Source organism: Girardinichthys multiradiatus, chromosome 3 (assembly GCF_021462225.1).
Source record: "Girardinichthys multiradiatus isolate DD_20200921_A chromosome 3, DD_fGirMul_XY1, whole genome shotgun sequence".
Taxonomy (NCBI): Eukaryota; Metazoa; Chordata; class Actinopteri; order Cyprinodontiformes; family Goodeidae; genus Girardinichthys; species Girardinichthys multiradiatus.
In genome coordinates, this window is record NC_061796.1 from 15,412,697 (window position 1) to 15,439,550 (window position 26,854).

The 26,854-nt window shown below is 40.4% G+C and overlaps 1 protein-coding gene across 7 annotated transcripts in view; it reads left to right on the forward strand.

The window, feature by feature from the left end:
• LOC124866313 (zinc finger protein 236-like) overlaps positions 1–26,854 on the forward strand; it is a 100,676-nt gene that overhangs the window by 5,928 nt on the left and 67,894 nt on the right. For 5 of the 7 annotated variants that reach the window (XM_047362038.1, XM_047362041.1, XM_047362039.1 and 2 more), the window contains exons 4-12: positions 74–252; positions 6,909–7,039; positions 9,971–10,143; positions 18,548–18,673; positions 21,589–21,768; positions 22,183–22,357; positions 24,345–24,617; positions 25,029–25,232; positions 25,359–25,491. In XM_047362038.1, coding sequence (XP_047217994.1) covers positions 74–252; positions 6,909–7,039; positions 9,971–10,143; positions 18,548–18,673; positions 21,589–21,768; positions 22,183–22,357; positions 24,345–24,617; positions 25,029–25,232; positions 25,359–25,491 — 1,574 coding nt within the window. Of the gene's footprint in view, positions 1–73; positions 253–2,898; positions 2,999–6,521; positions 6,630–6,908; positions 7,040–9,970; positions 10,144–18,547; positions 18,674–21,588; positions 21,769–22,182; positions 22,358–24,344; positions 24,618–25,028; positions 25,233–25,358; positions 25,492–26,854 lie in introns of those variants that run through there. The other 2 variants (XM_047362044.1, XM_047362045.1) reach the window with 2 other exon arrangements.

Below are 26,854 nucleotides of genomic sequence, written 5' to 3' on the forward strand. Positions count from 1 at the left end.
CACTTTCATTGGATTCAACAACAAACTTTATTTCCCATATTTCTGAGTTTCACATGGCACTCCGTTCTTACAGAACCTCATCTGCTCAGAGTGCGGAGATGAGTTCGTCCTTCAGAGCCAGCTCTCTCTTCATATGGAGGAGCACCGGAAGGAGCTTTCAGCCATTAAGGTGTACACCTGCAAAACCTGCGGCAAGGAGTTCGAGACGTTTGTGGAGTTAAGGGAGCACACAAAGAGTCACGTCAAGATGAGGTAAGATGTACGCATCATATCCTCGTTTGTTGGACGGTTGAGCCAAAAATTGTTGATACACCTGACAGATTAAGGTTTCAAAGTCTTTTAATTTCATCATCAAATTTCTTTTTAAAATGATGGAAAAAAAACGGCAGAAAAAAGCCAACAGCAATCTGGTTTTAAGTTGTCCAATACCACTTGTACCTATTTATGCCTTATATATAAATTACACGGTTTAATTTGCCAGTTTTAATGCTAGCATCAGCTGTTCACAGTTTGAGCTGTCAACATGGAAACGAGAGGGCATTTGAGTTTGCAGCTAATGAGCTTTGGAAAACCCGTAACTAGGGGTGCACCGACCGACCGATCGATCGATTGACCGTCCGATACTTACATGTGAAACTGATTATATCCACCAACCTTATCTACCTCCGCAAAGCTCTGAAGTTTTAAGCTTTTTTGTTAGTTTGTCCTCAACCGACATCAAACCTGCTGTGCAAGTTTTGTTTGTTTTTAAAATGTGAAAAATGAAAGACTAAATAAACTGATATTTAATTTATTTGTTGTCAGTGCTCTAAACCTTTCACTCATATTTGGGAGCACTACCTCATGTGCAGTTAAAACAAGTTTGTTTTGTTTCATGGGTATTGTTCAATGTTTTTTAAAATAAGGTTGGAACATTGAAGGAGTATTTTGACCTTATAACACCTGAAAGTGTCATTTATAAAAAAAGAATTGGTATTGGCCAAAATCTAAATCGGCAGATCAGGCTTTTTAAAGATTGGCAATCGCTCAGAAAACTGCAATTGGTGCACCTCTACCGTAACACGCCTTGGGCTTTTGTCACATTACAACCACATACCTTAGTGTACTTTAAGGGGAATGTATGCAATAGACCAAACCAAAGCAGTGCATAATTGAGATGCAAAAGAGATTTTTTGTAACTTGTGTTGTGCATTTCAGTTTACCTCCACTAAGTAAAGACAGGTGTTTGACCACTTTCTGCTGCAAGTACAGCTGCAGCTCCTGTGTCACCACCTGTTTATTATATTTTAAAGACTAAAATATTTGCTCACTCTTCAAAAATAGCTCAAGCTCAGTCAGATTAGATGGAGGGCATCGGTTCATATCAGATGTCATAGATTCCCAATTGAATGTAGGTCTGGACTTTGATATTGTAACACATGAATATTAGGTTGTGTTCCATATAATAGCAGTCCAACTAGACTAACCAGACCCATCACTGTTTTTGGTAGAAATCATATTGCCACACGGCAAATTACTAGTAGGTGTAGTAGAGTAATAGAAAACCAACAGAAACAACATTCATTACATGAATACATACAGGGGTTGGACAATGAAACTGAAACACCTGGTTTTAGACCACAATAATTTATTAGTATGGTGTAGGGCCTCCTTTTGCGGCCAATACAGCGTCAATTCGTCTTGGGAATGACATATACAAGTCCCGCACAGTGGTCAGAGAGATTTTAAGCCATTCTTCTTGCAGGATAGTGGCCAGGTCACTACATGATACTGGTGGAGGAAAACGTTTCCTGACTCGCTCCTCCAAAACACCCCAAAGTGGCTCAATAATATTTAGATCTGGTGACTGTGCAGGCCATGGGAGATGTTCAACTTCACTTTCATGTTCATCAAACCAATCTTTCACCAGTCTTGCTGTGTGTATTGGTGCATTGTCATCCTGATACACGGCACCGCCTTCAGGATACAATGTTTGAACCATTGGATGCACATGTTCCTCAAGAATGGTTCGGTAGTCCTTGGCAGTGACGCGCCCATCTAGCACAAGTATTGGGCCAAGGGAATGCCATGATATGGCAGCCCAAACCATCACTGATCCACCCCCATGTTTCACTCTGGGCATGCAACAGTCTGGGTGGTACGCTTCTTTGGAGCTTCTCCACACCGTAACTTTCCCGGATGTGGGGAAAACAGTAAAGGTGGACTCATCAGAGAACAATACATGTTTCACATTGTCCACAGGCCAAGATTTGCGCTCCTTGCACCATTGAAACCGATGTTTGGCATTGGCATGAGTGACCAAAGGTTTGGCTATAGCAGCCCGGCCGTGTATATTGACCCTGTGGAGCTCCCGACGGGCAGTTCTGGTGGAAACAGGAGAGTTGAGGTGCACATTTAATTCTGCCGTGATTTGGGCAGCCGTGGTTTTATGTTTTTTGGATACAATCCAGGTTAGCACCCGAACATCCCTTTCAGACAGCTTCCTCTGGCGTCCACAGTTAATCCTGTTGGATGTGGCGCATCCTTCTTGGTGGTATGCTGACATTACCCTGGATACTGTGCCTCTTGATACATCACAAAGACTTGCTGTCTTGGTCACAGATGCACCAGCAAGACGTGCACCAACAATTTGTCCTCTTTTGAACTTTGGTATGTCACCCATAATGTTGTGTGTATTTCAATATTTTGAGCAAAACTGTGCTCTTACCCTGCTAATTGAACCTTCACACTCTGCTCTTATTGGTGCAATGTGCAATCAATGAAGACTGGCTACCAGGCTGGTCCAATTTAGCCATGAAACCTCCCACACTAAAATGACAGGTGTTTCAGTTTCATTGTCCAACCCCTGTAGGTACCTCAGTCTGTGTAATTGAATCACTGATTGAAAGAGGCGTGTTTAAAATAATAACGGTGTGCAGTTCAGTTACTGAGGTCCTTCATTCTGTGAAGAAACAGTTGTCAACCAGGCGGCCCTTATATAAGGATGACACCAACGCAGGTTGTACATGCATTTCTTTCTGAAAACCTGCCAAAAACGGCTCATTCCAGGCACTGTTCAGTAGAACAGCGTACTTTAAGACATTTATCATAAAGGCGGGTTTTGTGGAGTGCAGAACTAATAGTTCACCCCTCTCAGCTGTAGATCTCTGCAGCTCCTCTAAATTCACCATGAGTAAAACTCTCCTTGAGTAATACTCTCCTCTCCTGGATCTCCCAGTTTAGTGGACAGCCATGTCTTAATAAGTTTGCAGTTGTGCCATGCTCCTCCTATTTTTGATGATGATGATGCAGTTGGTTACACTGAGAAAATTAATTGGCAAAAAAAATCCACATCACACTTTTCAGATTATTGTAAAGGGTTTTGTTCTATCACCTAAGACCCTCACTGTCACAAAGTACATTGAAGTTTGTGGTTCTATTGCAACTTTTTAGGGTGAGGAATACTTTGCAAGTCACTGCATATTGTCCAGAGACCAGCGTTTGAATTTAAAAGCCCAACTGTTAAAATGGTTTGAAGCGAAACGAGTTGCCAGCTTGTTTGCAGTTATCACAGTACAATGAGCTCTGGCAGGGTAGTAGTTCTCCTTGTTAGCTGTTAGAGATGAGGCAGTAAAACAGAGAATTGGATGGTGGTGAACTCTAGAGTTTACTGAGCATTCATGCGACAAAGGAAATACAATTTATTTCGACTCTTAAAGCTATCGCTGGGCTGGCCATTGTGTCAGTTCAGCCTTCTTATTGGCTGCGCGAATGCAAACAGAGGAAAAGTCCCTGCAGGTATGTGTTCTTTGCAAAGCCATTCTGTGGGCTGTTGTTCTCAGAGTCTCCACAACAGTTGGGTCTAAAAGTGCCTGTGAATTTAGACAGGCTGCTAGGGACCTTGGGGAAAATTCAATGCTTTAACTCATTTGTAGACTGCTTACAATATATCCAGAAAGGATTCACAACGCTGCACTTTTTCCACATTTTGTTATGTTACAGCCTTATTTCTGATGGTATCAAATGAATCTCTTTCCTCAGAATTTGACACATAATGTTGCAATATGACAGTGTGAAAGAAGTTTGTTTGTGATTGTTGCAAATTTATTAAAAACAGAAAACTAAGAAATCACACTTCCATAAGTATTCACAGCCTTTGCTTAGTACTTTGTTGATCCACCTTCGGCAGCATTTACAGCCTGAAGTCTTTTTGAAAGTGATGCACCAAGCTTAGCACACCTACAGTATCTTTAGGCAGTTTCACCCATTCGTCTTTGCTGTACATCTCAAGCTCCATCAGGTTGGATGGGAGACGTGTGCACAGGCATTTTCAGATCTCTCCAGAGAAGTTCAGTTGGATTCAAATCTGGACTCTGGCTTGGCCACTCCAGAACATTCACTTAGGGGTTCTGAAGCAACTCCTTTTAGAACTTGGCTGTGTGTTGTGGGTCATGGTCCTGCTGAAAATGGAACCGTTGCCACGGTCTGAGGTCAAGAGCGATCTGGAGCAGGTTCTCATCCAGGATGTCTCCGTAAATTGCTGCATTCACTTTTCCCTCTATCCCGATTAGTCTGCCAGTTCCTGCTGCTGAAAAAAATCCCCATAGCATGATGCTGCCACCACCATGCTTCACTGCAGAGATGGTATTGGCCTGGTGATAAGCGGTGCCTAGTTTCCTCCCAACATGACGCCTGGCATTCACACAAATGAGTTCAACCTTAGTCTCATCAGACCAGAGAATTGTCTGAGAGTCCTTCAGATGCCTTTTGGCAAACTCCAGATGAGCTGCCATGTGTTTTTTTATTAAGGAGTGGCTTTCATCCGGCCACTCTACCATACATACAGGGGTTAGACAATGAAACTGAAACACCTGGTTTTAGACCACAATAATTTATTAGTATGGTGTAGGGCCTCCTTTTGCGACCAATACAGCGTCGATTCGTCTTGGGAATGACATATACAAGTCCTGCACGGTGGTCAGAGGGATTTTAAGCCATTCTTCTTGCAGGATAGTGGCCAGGTCACTACGTGATACTGGTGGAGGAAAACCTTTCCTGACTCGCTCCTCCAAAACACCCCAAAGTGGCTCAATAATATTTAGATCTGGTGACTGTGCAGGCCATGGGAGATGTTCAACTTCACTTTCATGTTCATCAAACCAATCTTTCACCAGTCTTGCTGTGTGCATTGGTGCATTGTCATCCTGATACACGGCACCGCCTTCAGGATACAATGTTTGAACCATTGGATGCACATGGTCCTCAAGAATGGTTCGGTAGTCCTTGGCAGTGACACGCCCATCTAGCACAAGTATTGGGCCAAGGGAATGCCATGATATGGCAGCCCAAACCATCACTGATCCACCCCCATGCTTCACTCTGGGCATGCAACAGTCTGGGTGGTACGCTTCTTTGGGGCTTCTCCACACCGTAACTCTCCCGGATGTGGAGAAATCAGTAAAGGTGGACTCATCAGAGAACAATACATGTTTCACATTGTCCACAGCCCAAGATTTGCGCTCCTTGCACCATTGAAACTGACGTTTGGCATTGGTATGAGTGACCAAAGGTTTGGCTATAGCAGCCCGGCCGTGTATATTGACCCTGTGGAGCTCCCGACGGACAGTTCTGGTGGAAACAGGAGAGTTGAGGTGCACATTTAATTTTGCCGTGATTTGGGCAGCCGTGGTTTTATATTTTTTGGATACAATTCGGGTTAGCACCCGAACATCCCTTTCAGACAGCTTCCTCTTGCGTCCACAGTTAATCCTGTTGGATGTGGTTCGTCCTTCTTGGTGGTATGCTGACATTACCCTGGATACCGTGGCTCTTGATACATCACAAAGACTTGCTGTCTTGGTCACAGATGCACCAGCAAGACGTGCACCAACAATTTGTCCTCTTTTGAACTTTGGTATGTCACCCATAATGTTGTATGCATTTCAATATTTTGAGCAAAACTGTGCTCTTACCCTGCTAATTGAACCTTCACACTCTGCTCTTACTGGTGCAATGTGCAATCAATGAAGACTGGCTACCAGGCTGGTCCAATTTAGCCATGAAACCTCCCACACTAAAATGACAGGTGTTTCAGTTTCATTGTCCAACCCCTGTACATGCCTGATTGGTGGATTCCTGCAGAGAAGGTTGTCCTTCTGGAAGGTTCTCCTCTCTCCACAGAGGAATGCTGGAGCTCTGACACAGAGACCATGCGGTTTTTGGTCACCTCCCTGACTAAGGCCCTTCTCCCCCGATCGCTCAGTTTAGATGGCCGGCCAGCTCTAGGAAAAGTCCTGGTAGTTCCAGACCTCTTCCATTTATAAATGATGGAGGCCACTGTGGTCAGTGGGACCTTCAAAGCTTTAGAAAGTTTCTGCATCCTTCCCCAGATTTATGCCTGAAGACAATTCTGTCTCGGAGGTCTAAAGACAGTTCCTTTGACTTCATGCCCTGTCAACTGTGTGTGCCTTTCCCAATCATGCCCAATCCACTGAATTGACCACAGGTGGACTTCATTTAAGCTGTAGAAACATCTCAAGGATGATCAGAGGAAACGGTATACACCTCATCTCAATTTTGAGGTTCATGGCAAAGACTGTGATTGCTGCCAAAGGTGGATCAACAAAGTATTAAGCAAAGGCTGTGAATACGTATGTAAATGTGATTTCGTAGTTTTCTGTTTTTAATACATTTGCAACAATCTTAAATATCTGTCATATTGTCATAATGGGGTTTTGTGTGTTGGATTTTGAGGAAAAAGATCAATTTGATACCATTTGGAATGAGGCTGTAACATAACTAAATGTGGAAAAGGAGAATAGAGAATTCAAGAGCAACAAAGAACGTGGACTGTGGTCATGGAGAGGTTCTTTCTAAATACATTCTTCAGTACACCACTTACTAATCTCTGAACGTCTTTCCTTTTAAAGGGCGCTGTCCTCCAGTTCCAGAAACTACAAGAAAAACATAGATCGCAGTGGGTTCACAAATAGCTGCCACCACTGTGGAAAGGCCTTCAAAAAGCCCAGTCAGCTTGTCAGACACATACGAATACACACAGGTGAGCGAGGAGCACAGAAACTCAGTGACCTGTGGATTCATAGATCTCATTCAGAGATATATTTTTTGTAATCTTCATTCTCAGGAAACAAAAGCTGCAGGAAAATAGGAGTATATTTTTCCATCAATACTTGTTTCTTTTTTTATGATGTCACTACTTATTTCAAGTGTTGAAATAATTGTTTAAGATGCCTGTAATTGCATTAAACTGGCCTTTAAAAAATATGGTAATTATTATGGGCGGTAATGGTGTCTTCCCTTGCCTGTACTGACAGCAGTGATTGTGCTTGAGCCTCAAGCAGTCCAGTTCCTGCATCAGCGCACACTTTCAGTCTCCTCCGTCTTTATTGGGAGCCCATATCTTGAAAACACATTACTGGTCAAATGTTTTAGACACACTTTTTCATTTACTGGTTTTCTTTATGACTATTTCCATTGTAGATTCTGACGGAATGCATCAAAACTGTGAATGAACGCATATGGAATTATGTAGCAAACAAAACATTGTAAAAGAACTTTAAATATGTTTTATATTTTAGATTCCTTAAAGTAGCCGCCCTTTGCTGTTATGTGTGAAATGTTAACCTTTGGCCGTCTCTCAATGAACCTCTGGGAAGTTCTTTTAAAACTCTTTGGAAACCATTTCAGGTGACCACCTCATGAGGCTCATGGAGCGAATGCCAAGAGGGCAAAGCAATAATCAGAGCAAAGAGTGGCTATTTTGAAGAATTTTAAATTAAAAAAATGTTTAAAGTTATTTCACACTTTTTGTTTACTACATAATTCCATTTGTGTTCAGTCAGTTTTGATGCCTTTGGTGAGAATGTACAATGTAATATATATAAATATAAATATATATACAATAAAATAGGTCCTATTACTTATTAAAAAAAAAACAATAAATTTTTTAAAAGCAAACAAAAAAAATTTATTTTTCAAAAATGATAACACCTTGGACACGGTCTTGTCTTCTGGGAGATGCTTGTGTCACTTCCTAGCAGAAACAATCTTTTTGCTTAAATAAAAAATAACTTTAAATCTGCCACTTGGCATGGTTTCTTGCTATGTTTGGTGTGAAGTTCTGAGCAGTGGAAACTCCTCAAGTACTTCGAAGTGTGCATCAGTAAAGACAGCTTCTGTGCGCTGGCTTGTTAATTGGGAACAACAGCTGGAGCTACCTCTTGGAGATGAAGGGGGGAAAACTGTGCGGGACCTCCAGAGACGGCTGTTAATCTGCAGTTCTAGAAACTCCATCTTGATCTCCAAGTCTAAAGCGGATGGATTACAAAACTGTTCGTTTTTTTTTTTTTTGGTGTTTTTTTTTTTTACATTTGAAAGTCAGTGAAGTGCTGCATGAATACCTAATGCTCAGTTTATCTGCACCTGGGAACACACAGTGGGGCTGACTCCCAAGCACAGCTTCTGAACCTCCATCTGCAACCACGAGTAATTGTTGCAGTGCATTATGGAATATGTAGTGTGATTGATGTGAGAGCTTAAATAACCTATCAACAGGCCATGAATAATGGATATGTGAAATGATCTTGTTGGCCAGATACATTTGTTGGGCAGGATATAATTTCACTGCACATCACCCTGAACACACAACACCTAATATGAAACATGGTAGTGGCTGCAACGAAACATAATAAAAGTTGAAGTTAAGGAGAAGATGAATCGAGAAATGTTGGAAGAAAACCTGTTGGAGGCTATAAAAGAGACGAGACTAGTACAGAGGTTCACCTTCCAGCAGTACAGCAACCTTAAACCTATCAAAGAGATATGTTAGGGTCTGTGGCAAGACTTTAAAACTGCTGTTCATCCAGTCTGCCCGAGTTCGATCCATTTTCCAAAAATGGATCGAAAAAAATTTGAGCCTCCATGTGAGAAGACGTTACTCCCCAAAACCAACTTTCCCTGCAGCTGTAGTTGCTGTGATAGGTGGTCCTACAGATTATTGACTCAGAGGGGCTGAATAGAAATGCTGGCCACACCTTTTAGATTTTTATTGGTATAATTCTTTGGAAATCCTGTTTCATTTTCCATCTACTTCACAATTATGCACTACTGTGTGTTGTTCTATCACATAAAGTCCCAAAAAAATATATTGCATTTTGTGTTTCATATTCAAGGGTTGAATACTTTAGCACGGAAAGTATTTGCACGTTCTGTAGTCTGGTCCAATCAACCTAATGTGTTTAAATTTTAGTTTTATTGCTTTAAACCGTACATAGAACATAGACAGACATACTGTATGTGCCGAAGGTGCTGCCGCTGGGTGCTCAGTCTTCTGCCATAGATGCAGCAATGTTATTACATGTCTGTGGGGTAAGAGATGCTGACATTAACAGGAGATCTACAAGTTTGTCTTCTTGTTTTAAGTCCTCCACATTCATGCAAATCTGGGCAATATCAAATTCCATATCTTGAGTCTCATGGGGTAGTCCTGCTGCTCCTCCATCCACCATCTTTCTCCCTGACAGGACATCTACGGGTTAGCCAGCTTCTTCCTCCATAACCGAAAGACGGCGCAGGACTTATCGCTCATCTGTGATGCATAAAAAGTGTGCGGACAGGATTTTTATGCGCTGGTACAGTTCTAATGCTCCTGTGTCGCTCTGAGGGTTTTCATCTGTCTGAGTTGAGGATGAGGCTGCCAGCGGCTTTCATCCACATGTTGATCGCACATCACCCAGGTGTTAATGGTGGATGGCGCTGATGACGCTCAGCTCAGAATCGAAATCAGCCTTTCAGCTGATGAGGTCAGGAGTTGCTTTGGGAAACTATGATTTTTCTCACATAAAGAGAAGATGATTATAGCGAAGGTGTTTATTTAGTAACTTGCTCCAGAAACGGTCATACTGCTGGAAATTATTATTACTGTTTAAAGTCGTCTGGCTCCTGCTTGAACTGATTGTCTTCTGCTTTTCAGGTGAAAGACCCTATAAGTGCACACATTGCAACAAGGCTTTCAACCAGAAGGTGGTGCTGCAGACTCACATGGTGAAACACACAGGAGAGAAACCTCACCTCTGCATGTTCTGCCCAGCGTCTTTCTCCCAGAAGGGCAACCTGCACTCTCATGTTCAGAGGGTTCATTCTGAGGTAACTGCACAAGACCCAGTCCGCGTGTTTCATTTTTTTTTTTTTTTAAGAATTGTGATGCCAGTTCTTTATCAGCTGTTTTTCCTTTTTATTTTAGTCATTGTGTTTTTAAATGTATCTGAAAAAGCTGCAAATTATGGAAGCAAATCGTTACCATATTTAAAATGAAAAAGCATTTTCAGAAATGCTTTTTCATTTTAAGAATGTGGCTGCATTGTTTGACTCATAAATGAAATTAGTAATCAATCATCCTATTTGCATTTTAATTTTCTTCTTCAAGACTGCTCATTCTTTCACTAAATTAAAATGAAAAAGACATTTGAGATTTATTTTTCAAAATATGCCCCAGCAAATAGATACCAAAATTCAATTTGAAATGTAAAATTTGAAAATGAAAAAGCATTTCCAGAAATGCTTTTTCATTTTAAGAATGTGGCTGCATTATTTGACCCATAAATAAAATTAGTAATCGATCATCCTATTTGCGTTTTCTTCTTCACGACTGCACATTTTATGCCATAATCAACAGAACTGGTAGTTCCGGTGGCAACCTTATGGCCTGGGACATCCAGCGTGTTTTTAAGCATTTATTTATAATTTTCTGTGAGTGACAATTCAGAATAGCCACTCGTGCTCTATAATAAACCGGCTGTTTGTGCAATAAATCTTCGTCATCCATTCAACTTGTCACACATACACATAGTGCTATTTATTTTCCATGTCAAGTAAATGCAATCACCTTATGTCATGGTTCTAAAGCTGTTTATTAAATCATAATCAATAATGAAATCATTATGTAAAGGTAACAGGCTATAACAACAATGACATCCCATTTGCCGATAATCAGCATCAGCTTCCACAAAAACAGCGGCAACCGCATTGGCAAGCTTTTACGGCCGGTCTGGCACCTTCTGGCATCCTCGCGGAATCCCGTGCCACCCTGCGGCAGGCTGTGGCAGCTCCGGTGGCAGGCTGTGGCAGCTTCGGTGGCAGCTCCGGTGGCAGGCTGTGGCAGTTCTTGTGGCAGCTTCGAGCACCGAAACTACCAGTTCTGCCTGACACTGCCACAAATTGAGCTCGGTCCTGCTGCAATTCAATCAATTTCTCGGCAAGTTTGCAATGTAATGCAATGCAGACGTGCACAGCGCCCCCTACCGAACAAGATGGGTAGCTCGGTCAGCAGGGAGCTGAGGAAGAGCGGCTGCTGACGTCACTCTGCTGCGCCCGTCGCTCGGAATGCTTTTTCATTTTCGAGTTCTGGGCAGTACTTTGTGGGCAGACCACAAAAACGAAAAAGCAATGTCTGCTTTGTTTTCTTTTTGATTATGGCATAAAATGTGCAGTCGTGAAGAAGATAATGCAAATGCAAATAGGATGATTGATTGCTAATTTTATTTATGGGTCAAATAATGCAGCCACATTCTTAAAATGAAAAAGCATTTCTGAAAATGCTTTTTTCATTTGAAATATGGTAACGATTTGCTTCCATAGCAAATGAGTTAAGTTTATTGAATCAAACTTCCTCGGAACTTACAATTTACAAAATAACTTTACACATCAGCTTCTCGCACTCAAAGACGCATAGTCAAGTGCCTGCCCTTAGGTCTGAAGCTTTTTACTTTACCTGCGGTGCTACACATTCCCTTTATTGCTCAGTTCAAAGAGTGAAAACTAGGCAAAGTTGGGGTTCTTTCTTCTTGATATTTTTTTCTTTTAGTCTTAGCATAAAATGCTGCAGGAATTACCTAAACTTTGATATTCTGTCAGCTTTGCCTTGGAAGCGAAGTATGGGTTAGGTTCTCTGAAGAGAAAATCACCCCATGAAGATGTTTATTCCCACCTCTCTACCTCGATCCTTAGTCGGTGTGTTGTTGGTGGTGGTTGATGCCTCCCTTAACGTGGCCACAGTCTGAATAGGTTCAGCTTCATGTCGGCCTAAATGTAAAAGCACCACGATGGTCTCCATCAGAGGAGGTTCAGAGGGTCCTCCATCAGCAGACAAGAAATAACACATTTTAGCCAGAAGGTAACACTGAACTTCAGTTAAGTGTTTTTTCTCTACAGGTTGTGTTCACTGAAGTGGAGATTTGTGTGCCGCCAACGGTTGCTTGCAGATGGATGTTTAACCCTAGACAAGGCAGGTGAAACCTGCCGAACGATGTTATGCACGGAACATCAAAGTTGGGCGTCGGCGTGTAAAGCAATGGCAGCCCATGGCAGAAGCAGTGATAGAAAAGTTTCCAGCTAAACTCTGAGATCACGACTATTGTACAATGTTTAGGTGTAATAAGCGTATGCTTCTGCGGTCTGTAATTCAGAGACATGCTGCTGGATTTTACTGCTACTACTGCTGGGTTGCATTAGTTCTGCAAATGTTATAAGGATGGAAAAACAAATAGCTCTTTTTAGATGGCGAAGGTGTAGTAGCTTAAAGACCGGCTACCAGACTGGCAACCTTCCCATGACTCTTCATAAAAAACTACAAATCTGGAAGCGTTCAAGTAGAATTTGCCATTTGTGGCCGAGTGGAGAGCTAACGGACAGCCGGACAGACGTCTCACTTTGCCACACATTCAGTTTGTGTTTTATTCTGTGTGAAAACGAATGATACAATCTGAGTGCTCTACAGCAAGTCTCAGTTGCTAGATGTATCTATTAAAATACATCAGAACCAGTTCAGTGTTTAATTTCAACATGACTGTTGTGAATGTATATTCCATAGTAACAGATAATAAGGGGCCAGGGTGGGTGAATTATTTGGAGCAGGCTGAACAGCAGGGCCATTTGAATAACACATGTAATTTCCACAAGTGTGCTGTTTTAGAGAGAGTTTGCCCTTTATGATCGATTTGCTGGCCTAATTGATGAATTGGATTCAGGTGTTTGCTTTTGGTGTTTTTTTGCCTCCGTTGTCTTGAAGAGATCTATAATGAGTGGCCTGGAAACTGACGTTGTTTCCTGTTGGCTTTTAATTACGTGTAAGTGTTGCTTCCAAGAATGTTGAGGCAATAATAATTTAACTCAGAAAACAAGAGCTCAAAAGCCTTTTCACCAGAAGTGCAATGGCCCTATCATTAAAGGAAAAAGGAATCCATTATGCAGATGATGTGTTTCCTGTTTACGCTTCGCCTAAACCATCCTACCCACTCAAATGAATGTGATAGTCCTATATCTCAACCAGCATTTACCTGTGTGCTGTTTATTAAAAAACAAATTCCCAATTTGTTTTGTTTCCCAGATAAAATGAGGATTTCACAAATCACATGCTGTGGTGTTCAGAATCTTTCTTCAGCAAGTGACAATCCTGTTTGGATTTGCCCAAACAGGATTGTCCCCTTACAAATTACTTGCTCTTGAATGTTTCAGTTATTAAAGCAAATTACTATCCAATAAAAAAAAAAAACAGAGTAAATACAAAGAGCTGTTTTTAAATAATTTTATCATTTAATGATTCTATCCTCGCCATCTTGGTCACATGTAAAAAAATAATGGCACCCTAAAACTAATACTTGGTTGAGCCATCAAGTTTCTTCAATGGATCTTTGGCCCACTCTTCTGGGCTGAACAGTTTTAATTCATCCATATTAGAACGTTTTTAAGCATAAAAAGCTTGTTGAACTAAAGCACACTTTATAAATATTTCTTATACCCCATCACCAAAAATGTTTCCAAAAATCTTGGTAATCATCTAGCAGTGGTTTTGTCCTTGAAACTCTCCAATGGTTGCCAGTTTTTGCCAGTCTGTCTGCTATTGTTGAACTCGTGTGCTGTGCTTTATATGGGCGCATATATTTGTGACCTCTTGGATGAGTCATTGATGCACTCTTAGAGTACTTTTGTTAAACTAGCCGCTCCAGGAAAGGTTCACCAGTGCTCCTTGTTTTCCCATTTGGTTGATTATGACTCTCACTGTTGTTCACTGGAGTCTTAGAAATGTGAAAACCTTTCCAGACTGATAAAGGTCCGTTGTTGTTTGGTTTCGCTAGGCCAGGGCCTGATGTGTTGCTCTTTCAGATCGTATAGCCTACTTTGTGTTATTGGACAGGTTCTAATTAAGTCAGTCAGTCAGTCAGTCATTTTCTACCGCTTATTCCATAGTGGGTCACGGGGAAGCTGGTGCCTATCTCCAGCAGTCTATGGGCGAGAGGCGGGGTACACCCTGGAGAGGTCACCAGTCCATCGCAGGGCAACACACAAACAACCACGCACACACTCATTCATACACCTAAGAGCAATTTAGAGTGACCAATTAACCTAACAGGCATGTCTTTGGACTGTGGGAGGAAGCCGGAGTACCTGGTGAGAACCCACGCATGCACGGGGAGAACATGCAACATGTTCTAATTAAGTGATTTCTTTATTTTATTGGTCTGACAGTAATCAGCCCTGGTTGTGGACAGTGAAATCTTTGAACTCCAGCATTCCTAAAAATGCGGTTAATCACAGTTAATTGATGATTCAACAAGGAGGGCAATCATATTTGACACACAGCCAAGTTGGTTTGGATAGCTTCTTCCCTTAATGAACAGAAATCATCACTGCTTTTTGTATTTACCCATAAAGAATGTGGAGGGAGTTACTTTTATGGTGACTGTACGCAGGGCTCATAATATTGGCTTAAACCTAAGCAGCTACTACATAGCCGATTGCACACAAATAGAACTTTGTTGAGAAAAAACATGTGGTCTTTTATTATGGAGAGATCTTGTTACACCACTAATGGCTACTCCGTAGGACTTTTCTGGAACTATTACACAGTGAAACCATGAATGTTTCGAGAACAATTTTTTCTCCTCTTTCTCAGAACAAAGCATTTCTTATTGAACCTCCAGCTGGTTTTTAATATGAGCGGATCAGAATTTGAACGCTGACAACAGAGCAATGTTTAAGACTGATTAAAATGCTGGACCTCAAAAAAATGATGCATTGATTTGTATTTTTGAGAGTTCTTAAGTTAACCTAGCAGATCAGACATCTCTTCGGGACAACTCTGAGTTCTTCTGTCTGTCCATGATGTCTGTCTCACCCTTTTCTTCCTCCACATATGCCATATTTCCCATTCTCAGCCACTCGTCTCAATATTTTGATTAGCTGACATGTTGCCTTTTTTTCTTCTGGTTTCTTTTCAAAACTCTTTTCAACTTCATGGCAACCACCACAGGTGACACATGCTCTTCTTTCACCCAACCGTCCTCCTTTCTTTTACATTTCGGCAGTCTTACCGTAAAGGTACAAACCTACAATCAAGTCAGTGATAACACCTTACTGAGTCCCTTCGCCCGCTCGTAGCTTCACACTCCAAACACTCTCCAGTGTCTTCCTCTTGGTTTCCAGATTGTAGCCATTTTACTTCTGAAAACTTTCCCAGCGTCTGAACTCAGTCTGTCCGCTCTCACAGATGTTTTCCGTTCCTATCATCAGAAAAGCAATCAAACCCTTTTTAGAGTGGTGTGCTCAACAGGTTTCCTTCAAGCCCATTACTTGCGATCATTTCAGGTGTCGGTGTCAAGTTCTGAAGTGCCTTCATTCACAAGTAATTTTCTCTGTCTTACTTCAGCATCACACCTTGCAGACTGACTTTTGTTTTTACAGCTCAGAAAGCGCTAAAAACACTAACATTCACTCGTCTGCTGTATTGGTTTGCTTTCACCAAGCTTCCTGAAGGAAATTGTAATGAAATTCAGTCCTACATTAGATTTAGTGATAGACTGGGCTGTTCTGTTTACTGCTAACACAGAACATGAAAGGATTTAGACAAACTGAGAAAGCCAAGCCAGATAGCTTTGTCTTAGGAGAAGTGTAGTTTTCCTTGTTTGTAAAAATGAAACCTGCTGACTCACCACAGTCGGTACAGCTTGGTCACTTCACTAGAGACAGCATTAATTAGTGTAACCCCCTTTGTTTGCTGCTTAACCTAAAGAAGAAACCCACCGAGCCAATCGCATTCACATAACAACCATCTCTTTGCTGCAAAAGCAAGAATAAAAAAGGGAAACTATGATTAAATGCACTGGCAGAATTAAGATGGGTATTACCTGGGCCACTAAAATACCATTGGTACCAAATAATCTCAGTTTACAACTTTTATATCAAATGTCTAAAATTCCATTGTTATTGGTTGAAAAAATCCTTGTTTAGAAGTATACTTTGGAATATCCTACAAATTCTGTATATGGTACAAATGTCTGTAGGGGTCTCCAGAATTTTAGCTTGAGCTAAAAAGTAATGTTAGACAGTAGTACCTGAAAAATAAGACAGCACACATACACTTACAAATATCTACAAAAATATTCTGATCTGTTTGGTAAGAAATTGATTTTAAATTAGTTTTAATTAAAAAACAAAGGTGAGATTAACATTTTAGAAAGAACGAATAGATTTTAATTGTCTGAATTGTGCTAGATTTAAAAAAATAATGTACCTGTGGATTTATATAGCTGAAAACCAATTTCACATCATTATGAAGTGGTTTAGATATGTGGTTTCACATATCATATGTGGTTTCACATATCTAAACCACTGCTGTAACAAAGCAATTTCCTGTAAAGTACTGATAAAGTTCTATTTTGTTTCATTCTAAATCTTGATTGCGGATTGGAAGGATGCTTTCTGGAGGCATGAAATATTCACTTTGATTAAAACAAATTGAATTATGTCTGTAGTATGTAAAAAGGCTCAACATTAAATGTTGCAGCATCCGAGTGGATTTTCTCAAGAGTTTGAGAGTTTTGTTCTAAATGTAGGTTTATCATGATAATTTTAATAGTTAAAATCTTCGACAACATGGCAGGGGAGGAAGCTGGAATCAAACACACAACCCTCTGATTGCAAGACACCTACTCTTTCCACTGAGCCTGACCATGCCAAGTTCTTCAAGAACCACCATAGTGACAGAGATTTTAAAACCTTTTCAGGTTTGTTATATCATGGAAAAAACAATAAGAATCAAATGTGTCCGTTGATACTCCTGATTTGTTGAAAGTTGTTGTGTGATTTCGTTTTGCATTCCATTTTGACATAGTAGTTGAAATTTTGTCTATCTGTACAAGTCTGAATTACAAATGGATCAGTTGGAGGTCTGCCTTGCATATAACCTAAAATATAGTCATAGTTGTGGGGGTAAAAAAGTTTATTTAAACTTCTCATGCTGCCATGTTTAGGTTAGTCACACTTTTGTTTCGTTAGACAACTAAATAAAAAATACATTAATTTAAGTTATGAAAACCTTTATTCACAAATACATAACATTTCAAATTGTCTGTTGGTTTAAAGCCTTTCTCAAAACAAATGAACATCCTTCCTTGATGTTCTTAATGATCTGGAAAAGTGTTCTTTCAACCTGACTATTCTTAGCAGCAGCGTTGTTGCATGTGAGACCATTTCGATTTAAAGCTATAAGTCACTCTGCTAGCATGAGAAGATAATGATTTTAGGCACTTATGACCATCTTCTTTTTTAAGCAGTCGGTCTGTTGATTAGATGCTGATTAGATTGTGTGATTTCAGCAGGACTCTTTTACAGCTTCGCCTGTAACTGCTGTGTAATAAAATAAAGTTAGCTAATCATTTTGTTTCAGAAAGAAAGATACTAAAAATGGAATTTTATTTCAATGCATGTTGTTTGTTAAATTTGTAGAATACTTTACAATTAATGAATATGCATGTTGTTGCACTATCATTTAAAAGGACTGAGCATTCTCAACACAAAATCTGAAGCTGCAAAGTCTCTGAAATACAACATTTGTGGGACTTCCAAAACTGTCAACCTTGACTGCACCATCTACAAGCACATCGACTGTTTAAATTAGCCTAGTCTTGAACTTAATCAAATAACAATTTTTACACAATCCTCTGTTGCATTGCATCATTCCACGTTTAAGCGTTATTGTTTTTCACGTAATGTGCCCTAAATAAGAAGATTACTTTTGTTTATGTGACAATTTCCTTTAGAACGCAAAAATGTTTTAACTGAAGCATTTGGAGTCTTGGAGAAAGTGTCGTGTTTGACATGGATCTGTCTAGTTGATCAGACGTTTTTGGCTGATTTACTATCTCGGGTTTTATATAAAGCTTTGACCCGCAGATACCAATTTTACCAACAAAAATGTTTTTACATTGCTTTGTTTTCTCTAACGTCATTTTTAAACACATCAGTGATACTGAAAAGAGCTTTTTTTGGGTCTGCAATATAAACTTGGCTCATGTACACTGATTTTAGTGTTTCAAATCAGCTCACATTGCATTAATAGACATAGTTCTGTATCTTTGTAAACTTAGGGTCTCCAGTTGGAGCTTCCATAATCATACATTTCCCTGTGAAGCTCATTGCAGTAAGTCACAGAAAGGAACAGCTGAAAGTAAACAGCTAGCCGTAATACCAAATGTGTGTTCGTTTTCTCCTACAGACCAAAGGTGGTGTACCTTTATTCCCCTGCATGGACTGCAGCTGTGTATTCAAGAAGCTGGGGAGCCTGAATGCCCACATCAGCAAGATGCACATCTCTGTGATTGAGGTGCCCTCCAGCACTTCGGTAAGAGAGCAGTTTTCACACATTTAGCCAAGCATTGCCTTTGAGGTAATTCAACTTGGTTGAAGCAGCATATTAAGCCTGTCCTGCAGACACAACCTTTTGGAGCAAATTATCTGTCGCTTTCGAGAAAATAACTCTGGAATGTCATTGGTGAACGTAATAAGTCTTTCTCGTTTACAATCTGATCTGAACCCTCTGATGAAATGTAATGCTGAATAAAAAAAACCCAAAAAAAACATCCTGATTGGGACATCCTTAGATAAATGATAAGAATTATATTAATGTTTAGGTTGTCATGATGGTGTATGTATCTCTTTTATCAACAGACAAATAGAAAGCATTTCAGTTTCATTTATTTATTTTTATAGGAAAACGTTTTGGTATTTTGAGGTGTCGACTCAACTCTTGTATTGTAAAAACACATACATAGACTTACTAATTTACTAATAAATGAGTAATTGTCTAGTGCTTTTTCTTTCTTAATAGAATAAGTGTGGGGTACTGGGCGCCATATGGCTCAGTGGTAGAGCAGGCGCACCATATGCTAAGGCTGCAGTCCTGAACGCCGTTTTCCCTGGTTTGATACCCAGCTCCAGGCCATTTGCTGCAGGTCTTGCCTTGTAGCTTTAGAAAAACAAACAAAAAAGAAGGTGGTATATAAGGCCATTAAACCACACTAGTGACGTTGGAGAGGAATACACCTGTCAGTGTGGCGCAGAGAGTGGCAGTGTCACTGCTCGTACTGGCGGCCAGTTGGTCGGAGTAGCTTGCCAAATAAAAAACAGTTCGATGTGGAGATCTTTTTCCGCCGAGCAATTTATTGTGTGACACCATGTACATTTATGTGGTTGTAAAAACTTAGCTTTGCGAGGACATGTCCGGCAGATGTCCGTGTTTAGTCAATAAATACGTTTTTCTTTCCTGAAGCTCATCTCATAGCTGTACTTTCAAAGTATAAATGTAGCAAATTTCTGTCATTGTTCACGGTCAAAATTAAGAATAATAGGGCTAATTCTTCACCTCCATCTATTCCCAATTCTTACGTTTAGCCATCTTCTTCCAAATCAGTTGTTCATCACTCCCCATAAACCCTGTAGATATTGTTTTTCATTTTTGAAAGCTTTTGGTTTTTGCCCTGCATATTGTGGGTATTATCAATCCTTCCTGCCTACGTAGACCTATTCTATTCCCTTTTTATTCCCTTTGTCAAATCTGACCTAATTCTAAGAAACCCAGTTTGGACCCAACCAAATAAATACAGGTCAGTTTTTAAATCACATTTAGTTAAAAAAGTTTCAACAGACCTTGGTAAATATCAGTGCCTAGTGAGATCATGATGGGCCGCAAACATATGGGAATTTACTGTTATAGCTTTGTTAGACCTTTCAGCAGCCTTTGACACTGTCAGTTAGACTGTCTTAATTGACACTTCATACCTTAGTTGGGATCCCTGGAACAAATCACATCTTTCAAACAGATGCATCAGTGTCTATATAAACCACATGATGTCAGACTCCACTGATCTAATTTGTGGGGTACCCCAAGGCTCTCCATTTGGCCGACTTCTTTTTTTGCTATATATTCAAGCACTTGGACAGATCATTAATGAATATCGTCATATCCACTTTTATGCAGATGACATTCAGCTCTACTGCTCCTTTAAAATTGTGAATTTTTAAACTGTTTGAATTACTTGAGTGCCTAAAGGAAATAAAATGGGTAAAAAAATACCTTCAACTTAAAGTTTAGAAGGCCAAGTGCTTCATCAATAACCCAGAGAGCATGGTTCCCTGATCAGTCAACAGATTGGACTTTTGAACATAGCCATTAGAGCTAAACGTTTTATATGTATTTATTATTATTATTTTTTGTTTTAAAGTTATTTAGGTGTTTTTGACCAATCAACGTCTTTTGAACGTCACTCAAAATAACCAGCTTAAGAAGTTTGGGGTCAAAACAGGAATTTGGAATAGTTATTCATACTTTTATTTCCTCTCTTCTAGACTATTGTAACAGTTTTTACTCACATAAACAAAAAAGCCTTTGATCACTTTGAGTTAGTCAAAGACTCATGGTGGGTACAAAACAAAAAATTTCACATTACTCTTGTTTTAATGTCTTTTCCTTGGTTACTTGTTTATTTTAGAATTAATTTTAAAACCCTGACTTTAACTTTCAAGCTCTACAGTCTTCTTTCTATATTACTGTATAAGCTATATACTCAAATGCCGAGGTCATCAAGCAAAACCTAGCTGTAGTCCCAAGGACCAGGTATTACATTTTTGGGGATCGCTCTTTGCAGACTGCTGCATATCGACTGTGGAATCAGCTACTGTTGTTTTTATTTTGTCTTGACTCACTTAAAAAGCAGCTGCAGACATTCTTATTCTAGCATGCTTTTCCTCAAGATCTTGTTAAAATTTGTTGTATTTGCTTTTTAATTATCAGTATTATTTGGATAGTTGGTCTTTTTAATCATATTTAAATTGATCGTGTTTCAATGTTTATCCTGTTAAAGCACTTGTTTTTTTAATTTTTTTTAAATACATTTTGCCTACTTGCATTACATATTTATGTTATTTTCTATTAGAACAATTTTGCCTTAAGTAGATTAGTCAAACAGCTTTTATTTGCTGTTTACTGATGTCAATTTAGCTGCCACAAATTAAATTAGCTTATTTAGATTTAACTAGTGTCTGGCCATTATTGTCACCTGTGTCTACGTGTTAGTGATTCAGACATTGGCATTCTGTTCAGTAATGGCCAATCTTTTGCTTATTTTATGCTTCAGGGGCTCCCTAATAAAACTTAGTCATCCATCAAATTCTGGCCTCTCCACATCCTTTCATCACATTGCTCATTCCTTTTTTTTGTTACTCTCTTTTCACTCTATTACCTCCTCTTTCTGACTGCAGGAGACTGAGACAACAGGTCAGAACGCAGTGGGGTCGGAAGGTGGTGAGGGGGTGACAGATGTCATCCAGCAGCTCTTGGAGCTGTCTGAGCAGGTCAGTGGGGAGACGGCTCAGCCTCAGCCTCAGCTTACTGAGCCAACTATTGCCATGGAAACTGCAATCAACCAGGACATCCTGCAGGTGAGCGAGTGACCTTCATGCACCCAGGATCATAACAATTGAGAAACGGAAGTGTTTGTTTAAACAAATAAAAAAATATGTATAGAGAGAGAGATAGATAGATAGATAGATAGATAGATAGATAGATAGATAGATAGATAGATAGATAGATAGATAGAGTTAATAAAGCTAAAGTTAATAAAGCCCATGCATGACAATGTAATTTGATCCAATTATCACAGTGCTTTGGACTGGAATCAAGGCTTTATTTTTATGCCTGAATGTATCCCACACTGCAAACTATACCCAAAATGAGTGAAGAAATAATAATAATTCTCCGGTATTACATTGTAAATAATAGCTTTTCTTTCACTTTTCTTAATAGGGTCTTAGTGTTTTTATGACAGTTTTTTTGGGGGGTGTCTGTGTTTGCAGCAAGCTTTGGAGAACAGCGGTTTGAGCGTTGTCCAACCACAGAGTGATGCCCCATCTGGAGAGTCTCAGAATCAGAGCACAGAGGGCATTGCTTCAGAGAGCAAAAAAGGGGAGTTCCCAGACAAATCACTAAGGGAGAAGAGGAGCATTTTTAAAAAGCCTATACAAATGCCAGGTAGGCTGGGGGTGGGGCGGGTTAAACTGAGATTTAATCATTAGGGCGAGCTGCTGTTGGAGGTTGTCAAACCTTTCATGTTTAAAATATAATCAAGAATTTAGCTCATAAATCACATTAAACAGCTGGAAATACAGTAATAGTGCCATATCTGAGTGTACACACCTTGTACATTTTTATATTTTGTCATACTACAACCAATTACAACCACAATCCTTTGGGCTAAATCTCTACTACTTTTACATATCTAGAGACTCAAGTTTGCACGGAATAGCTCAAGCTCATTCAGATTGGATGTTGAGTATCTGGACAGCCCTTTTCAAGTCTTGAAAGGGATTCTTCGTTTGATTTAGGTCTGGACTTTGACTGTACCATTCTAAAACAGTGCTATGCTTTGATCTAAATAAGTTAAGTTTTTCGCAGCTTCTAGCAGTTTTTTTCTTCCAGGATTTCCCTGTACTTGGCTCCATTCATCTTTCGATCAATTATGACCATCTTCCCTGTCCCCGCTGAAGAAATAGCACCCCCACACCATGATTCTACCACAACCATGTTTCACTGCGGGAATGGTGTGTCCAGCGTCATATGTTTAATTTTCCAGCACATAGACTCTTTAAATGTACGGTAGGCTAAAATGTCCGACCAGACGTGTTTGCTATGTCCCCGACGTGGCTTTTGGCATACTGCAAATGGGACCTTCTGGATTTATTTTGGCAGTAGCTTTCCTGTTGCTACTTTCTTTTGGCCAGATTGCGGGAGTACCGCATTTTCCGCACTATAAGGCGCACCGGATTATAAGGCGCACCTTCAATGAATGGCCTATTTTAGAACTGTTTTCATATATAGGGCGCACCGGATTATAAGGCGCATAGAATAGAAGCTACTGCAGTCAAACGTTTGACTGGGGTTGTGTTATGCATCCACTAGATGGAGCTGTGCTAAAGAGAATGTCAACAAAACAGTCAGATAAGTCAGTCAGTCAAACTTTATTAATACACTACAAACCAGCGTTCTGATAACTCCATTCACTCTCATGGTAAGGTCTCCTCTACATAGAATTCTATTGAATGGAGCCAACCGCACGTTAGGAATGCATTGGAGTCTATGAAGTTGAAGTTGAAATCAAACGTTAGTTAAAACGTGAAAGGGAACATTTCCCTGATTCAGTAAACACGTAAAAGAAACAGTTTGATGCACTAAATCAAACGTTAGTACATTCACAATATAGCAGTGTTAACTGTTGAATTCTCTCGCTGCTGCTCTATTCCCATGTTCGACTGCGTAGCTGACAGCCCTGAGTTTGAACTCAGCATCGTAAGCGTGTCTCTTGAAATGTGCAATTTTGGGGTCGTTATACACACACAAGTGGTGTTGGACTAGGAGTAAGCACAGTACAGGTGTTTACCGCTATTACTTTGGCGACACACCTGAGGTGTTGATTTCTGCAGCTCCTCCAGGGTTACCAAAAGCCCCTTGGCTGCTTCTCTGATGAATTCTCTCCATGGCCAGTCTAAAAAGACATGTGAATGGATGTCTTTGTAGGTTTGCTGTTTTGAATTGTGAAAGTTTGAAAAGAGCTACCCGTTTTTTAAACATCTCCACACTTTATCCCTGACCTGGCTGGTGTGTTTCTACGTTCTTCGTGATCAGGCCTTCTGACAAGAGCTTATACTGAGATTAAATTACAGGTGGACTCTTTACTGTTTTTAGGTATTTTCTAAAGGTAATCGTCTGTGTTAGATTTTTATTTAGGAGTATCCCAGTAAAGGGGACTGAACATAAATGCATGCCACACTTTTAAAGGTTCTGAAAACCGTTTTTCTTCCACTTCACAGTTATGCACCACTTTCTGGTGTTCTCCCTCATAAAATCCCAAATAAAACAGTGATATCTGTGGTTGTAACATGACAAAAGCTAGAACTTTTCATTTCGCATGAATATTCTTGGAAGACTAGGAGACCTGACTCGGTTATTTTTCCTCACACAGGCTCAATCCGGGAAGAGGACGGTGTTCGCTGGCATGGCTGCCCTTACTGCTCCAAGGAGTTCAAGAAGCCCAGCGACCTCGTCCGCCACATTCGCATCCACACCCACGAGAAACCTTTCAAGTGCAAACAGTGTTTCAGAGCTTTTGCAGTGAAGAGTACCCTCACAGCACACATGAAGACACACACAGGCATCAAGGCCTTCGAGTGTCAGTGCTGTCTGAAGCGCTTCTCCACTTCAGGCAGCATGAAAGTGCACATGCGGCTGCACACAGGTAAGAATGGAATGACAATTTTATTTAAGTGAATTCCTTCTAAAGTGACACTGTAGCTCATAATCAGCTCAAGCCTCTGTGGAAACTTCTGATATTTAGAATTCAGCTCCATGTTGTTGTGAATAATACAAGTTGCTAGAGCCTGACTTTTAATATCTGCAATTGTATTCGTACTATGGTTCTTTATGTGCTTCCTCTAAACATTTAATAAGTCTGTTTTGTGGTTTAAAATTTTGCATTAGTGTCAGTAGGCAAAACGTTACCAGTTTTATTAATTGTTTATTATTGATTTGTTTAAGGAGAATTTATCTATGTTTTTTTTATCTAATTTAAATGTATTGATGTTTATAAGCAAAGCGAGATGCAAAAGCTATTTTTTAAGTATGCTACTTCTCCTCTCTGTGTTCTTAGGTGTGCGCCCTTTCCCCTGCCCTCACTGTGAAAAGATCTTTCGCACATCAGGTCACAGGAAAACGCACATTGCGTCGCACTTCAAGAGCTTGCAGCAGAAAAAGAACAGATTTCAACGGAAAACCAACAAAGCCAAAGCCTCCAAGAACATCCTACCTCTGCCGGACATCCCCTTGCAGGAACCCATTCTCATCACGGATTATGGTAGGACCACTGTGCAATTTATTTATTTTTTTGCTGGTCATAAACGTGTGTATGTTCAGCATTGCACCAAATGAAATATTCTGTCACATGGAAGACTGAGAGTCTCATGTTCATTTGTTTGAACAGGCCTCGTCCCCTCTCAGAATCCCCGCCTTGGTTTTCAGCAGTTCCTGGATGTGGTGGGCAATGAAAGGCCGTACAAGTGCCAGTACTGCAGCAAGGCCTATAAGAAGTCAAGCCATCTAAAACAGCATGTCAGGTATTATTTACCTTTTTTATTGTGTTCTCCCAGTCTTGAATCAAAAGGGTAAAAAGCAAATTACATTTGTAACATTTATTTGGTTTGGAATCATGCCAGAAATGGCAAGTATTCCAAAAGGGCTCTTACTCAGTCTGGAAAAGTCTGGAATTATATATATATATATATATACAGGGGTTGGACAATGAAACTGAAACACCTGGATTTAGACCACAATAATTTATTAGTATGGTGTAGGGCCTCCTTTTGCGACCAATACAGCGTCAATTCATCTTGGGAATGACATATACAAGTCCTGCACAGTGGTCAGAGGGATTTTAAGCCATTCTTCTTGCAGGATAGTGGCCAGGTCACTACGTGATACTGGTGGAGGAAAACCGTTTCCTGACTCGCTCCTCCAAAACACCCCAAAGTGGCTCAATAATATTTAGATCTGGTGACTGTGCAGGTCATGGGAGATGTTCAACTTCACTTTCATGTTCATCAAAGCAATCTTTCACCAGTCTTGCTGTGTGTATTGGTGCATTGTCATCCTGATACACGGCACCGCCTTCAGGATACATTGTTTGAACCATTGGATGCACATGGTCCTCAAGAATGGTTCGGTAGTCCTTGGCAGTGACGCGTCCATCTAGCACAAGTATTGGGCCAAGGGAATGCCATGATATGGCAGCCAAACCATCACTGATCGACCTCCATGCTTCACTCTGGGCATGCAACAGTCTGGGTGGTACGCTTCTTTGGGGCTTCTCCACACCGTAACTCTCCCGGATGTGGGGAAAACAGTAAAGGTGGACTCATCAGAGAACAATACATGTTTCACATTGTCCACAGCCCAAGATTTGCGCTCCTTGCACCTTTGAAACCGACGTTTGGCATTGGCATGAGTGACCAAAGGTTTGGCTATAGCAGCCCGGCCGTGTATATTGACCCTGTGGAGCTCCAGACGGACAGTTCTGGTGGAAACAGGAGAGTTGAGGTGCACATTTATTCTGCCGTGATTTGGGCAGCCGTGGTTTTATGTTTTTTGGATACAATCTGGGTTAGCACCCGAACATCCCTTTCAGACAGCTTCCTCTTGGGTCCACAGTTAATCCTGTTGGATGTGGTTCGTCCTTCTTGGTGGTATGCTGACATTACCCTGGATACCGTGGCTCTTGATACATCACAAAGACTTGCTGTCTTGGTCACAGATGTGCCAGCAAGAGGTGCACCAACAATTTGTCCTCTTTTGAACTCTGGTATGTCACTCATAATGTTGTGTGCATTTCAATATTTTGTGCAAAACCGTGGTCTTGCCCTGCTAATTGAACCTTCACACTCTGCTCTTACTGGTGCAATGTGCAATCAATGAAGACTGGCT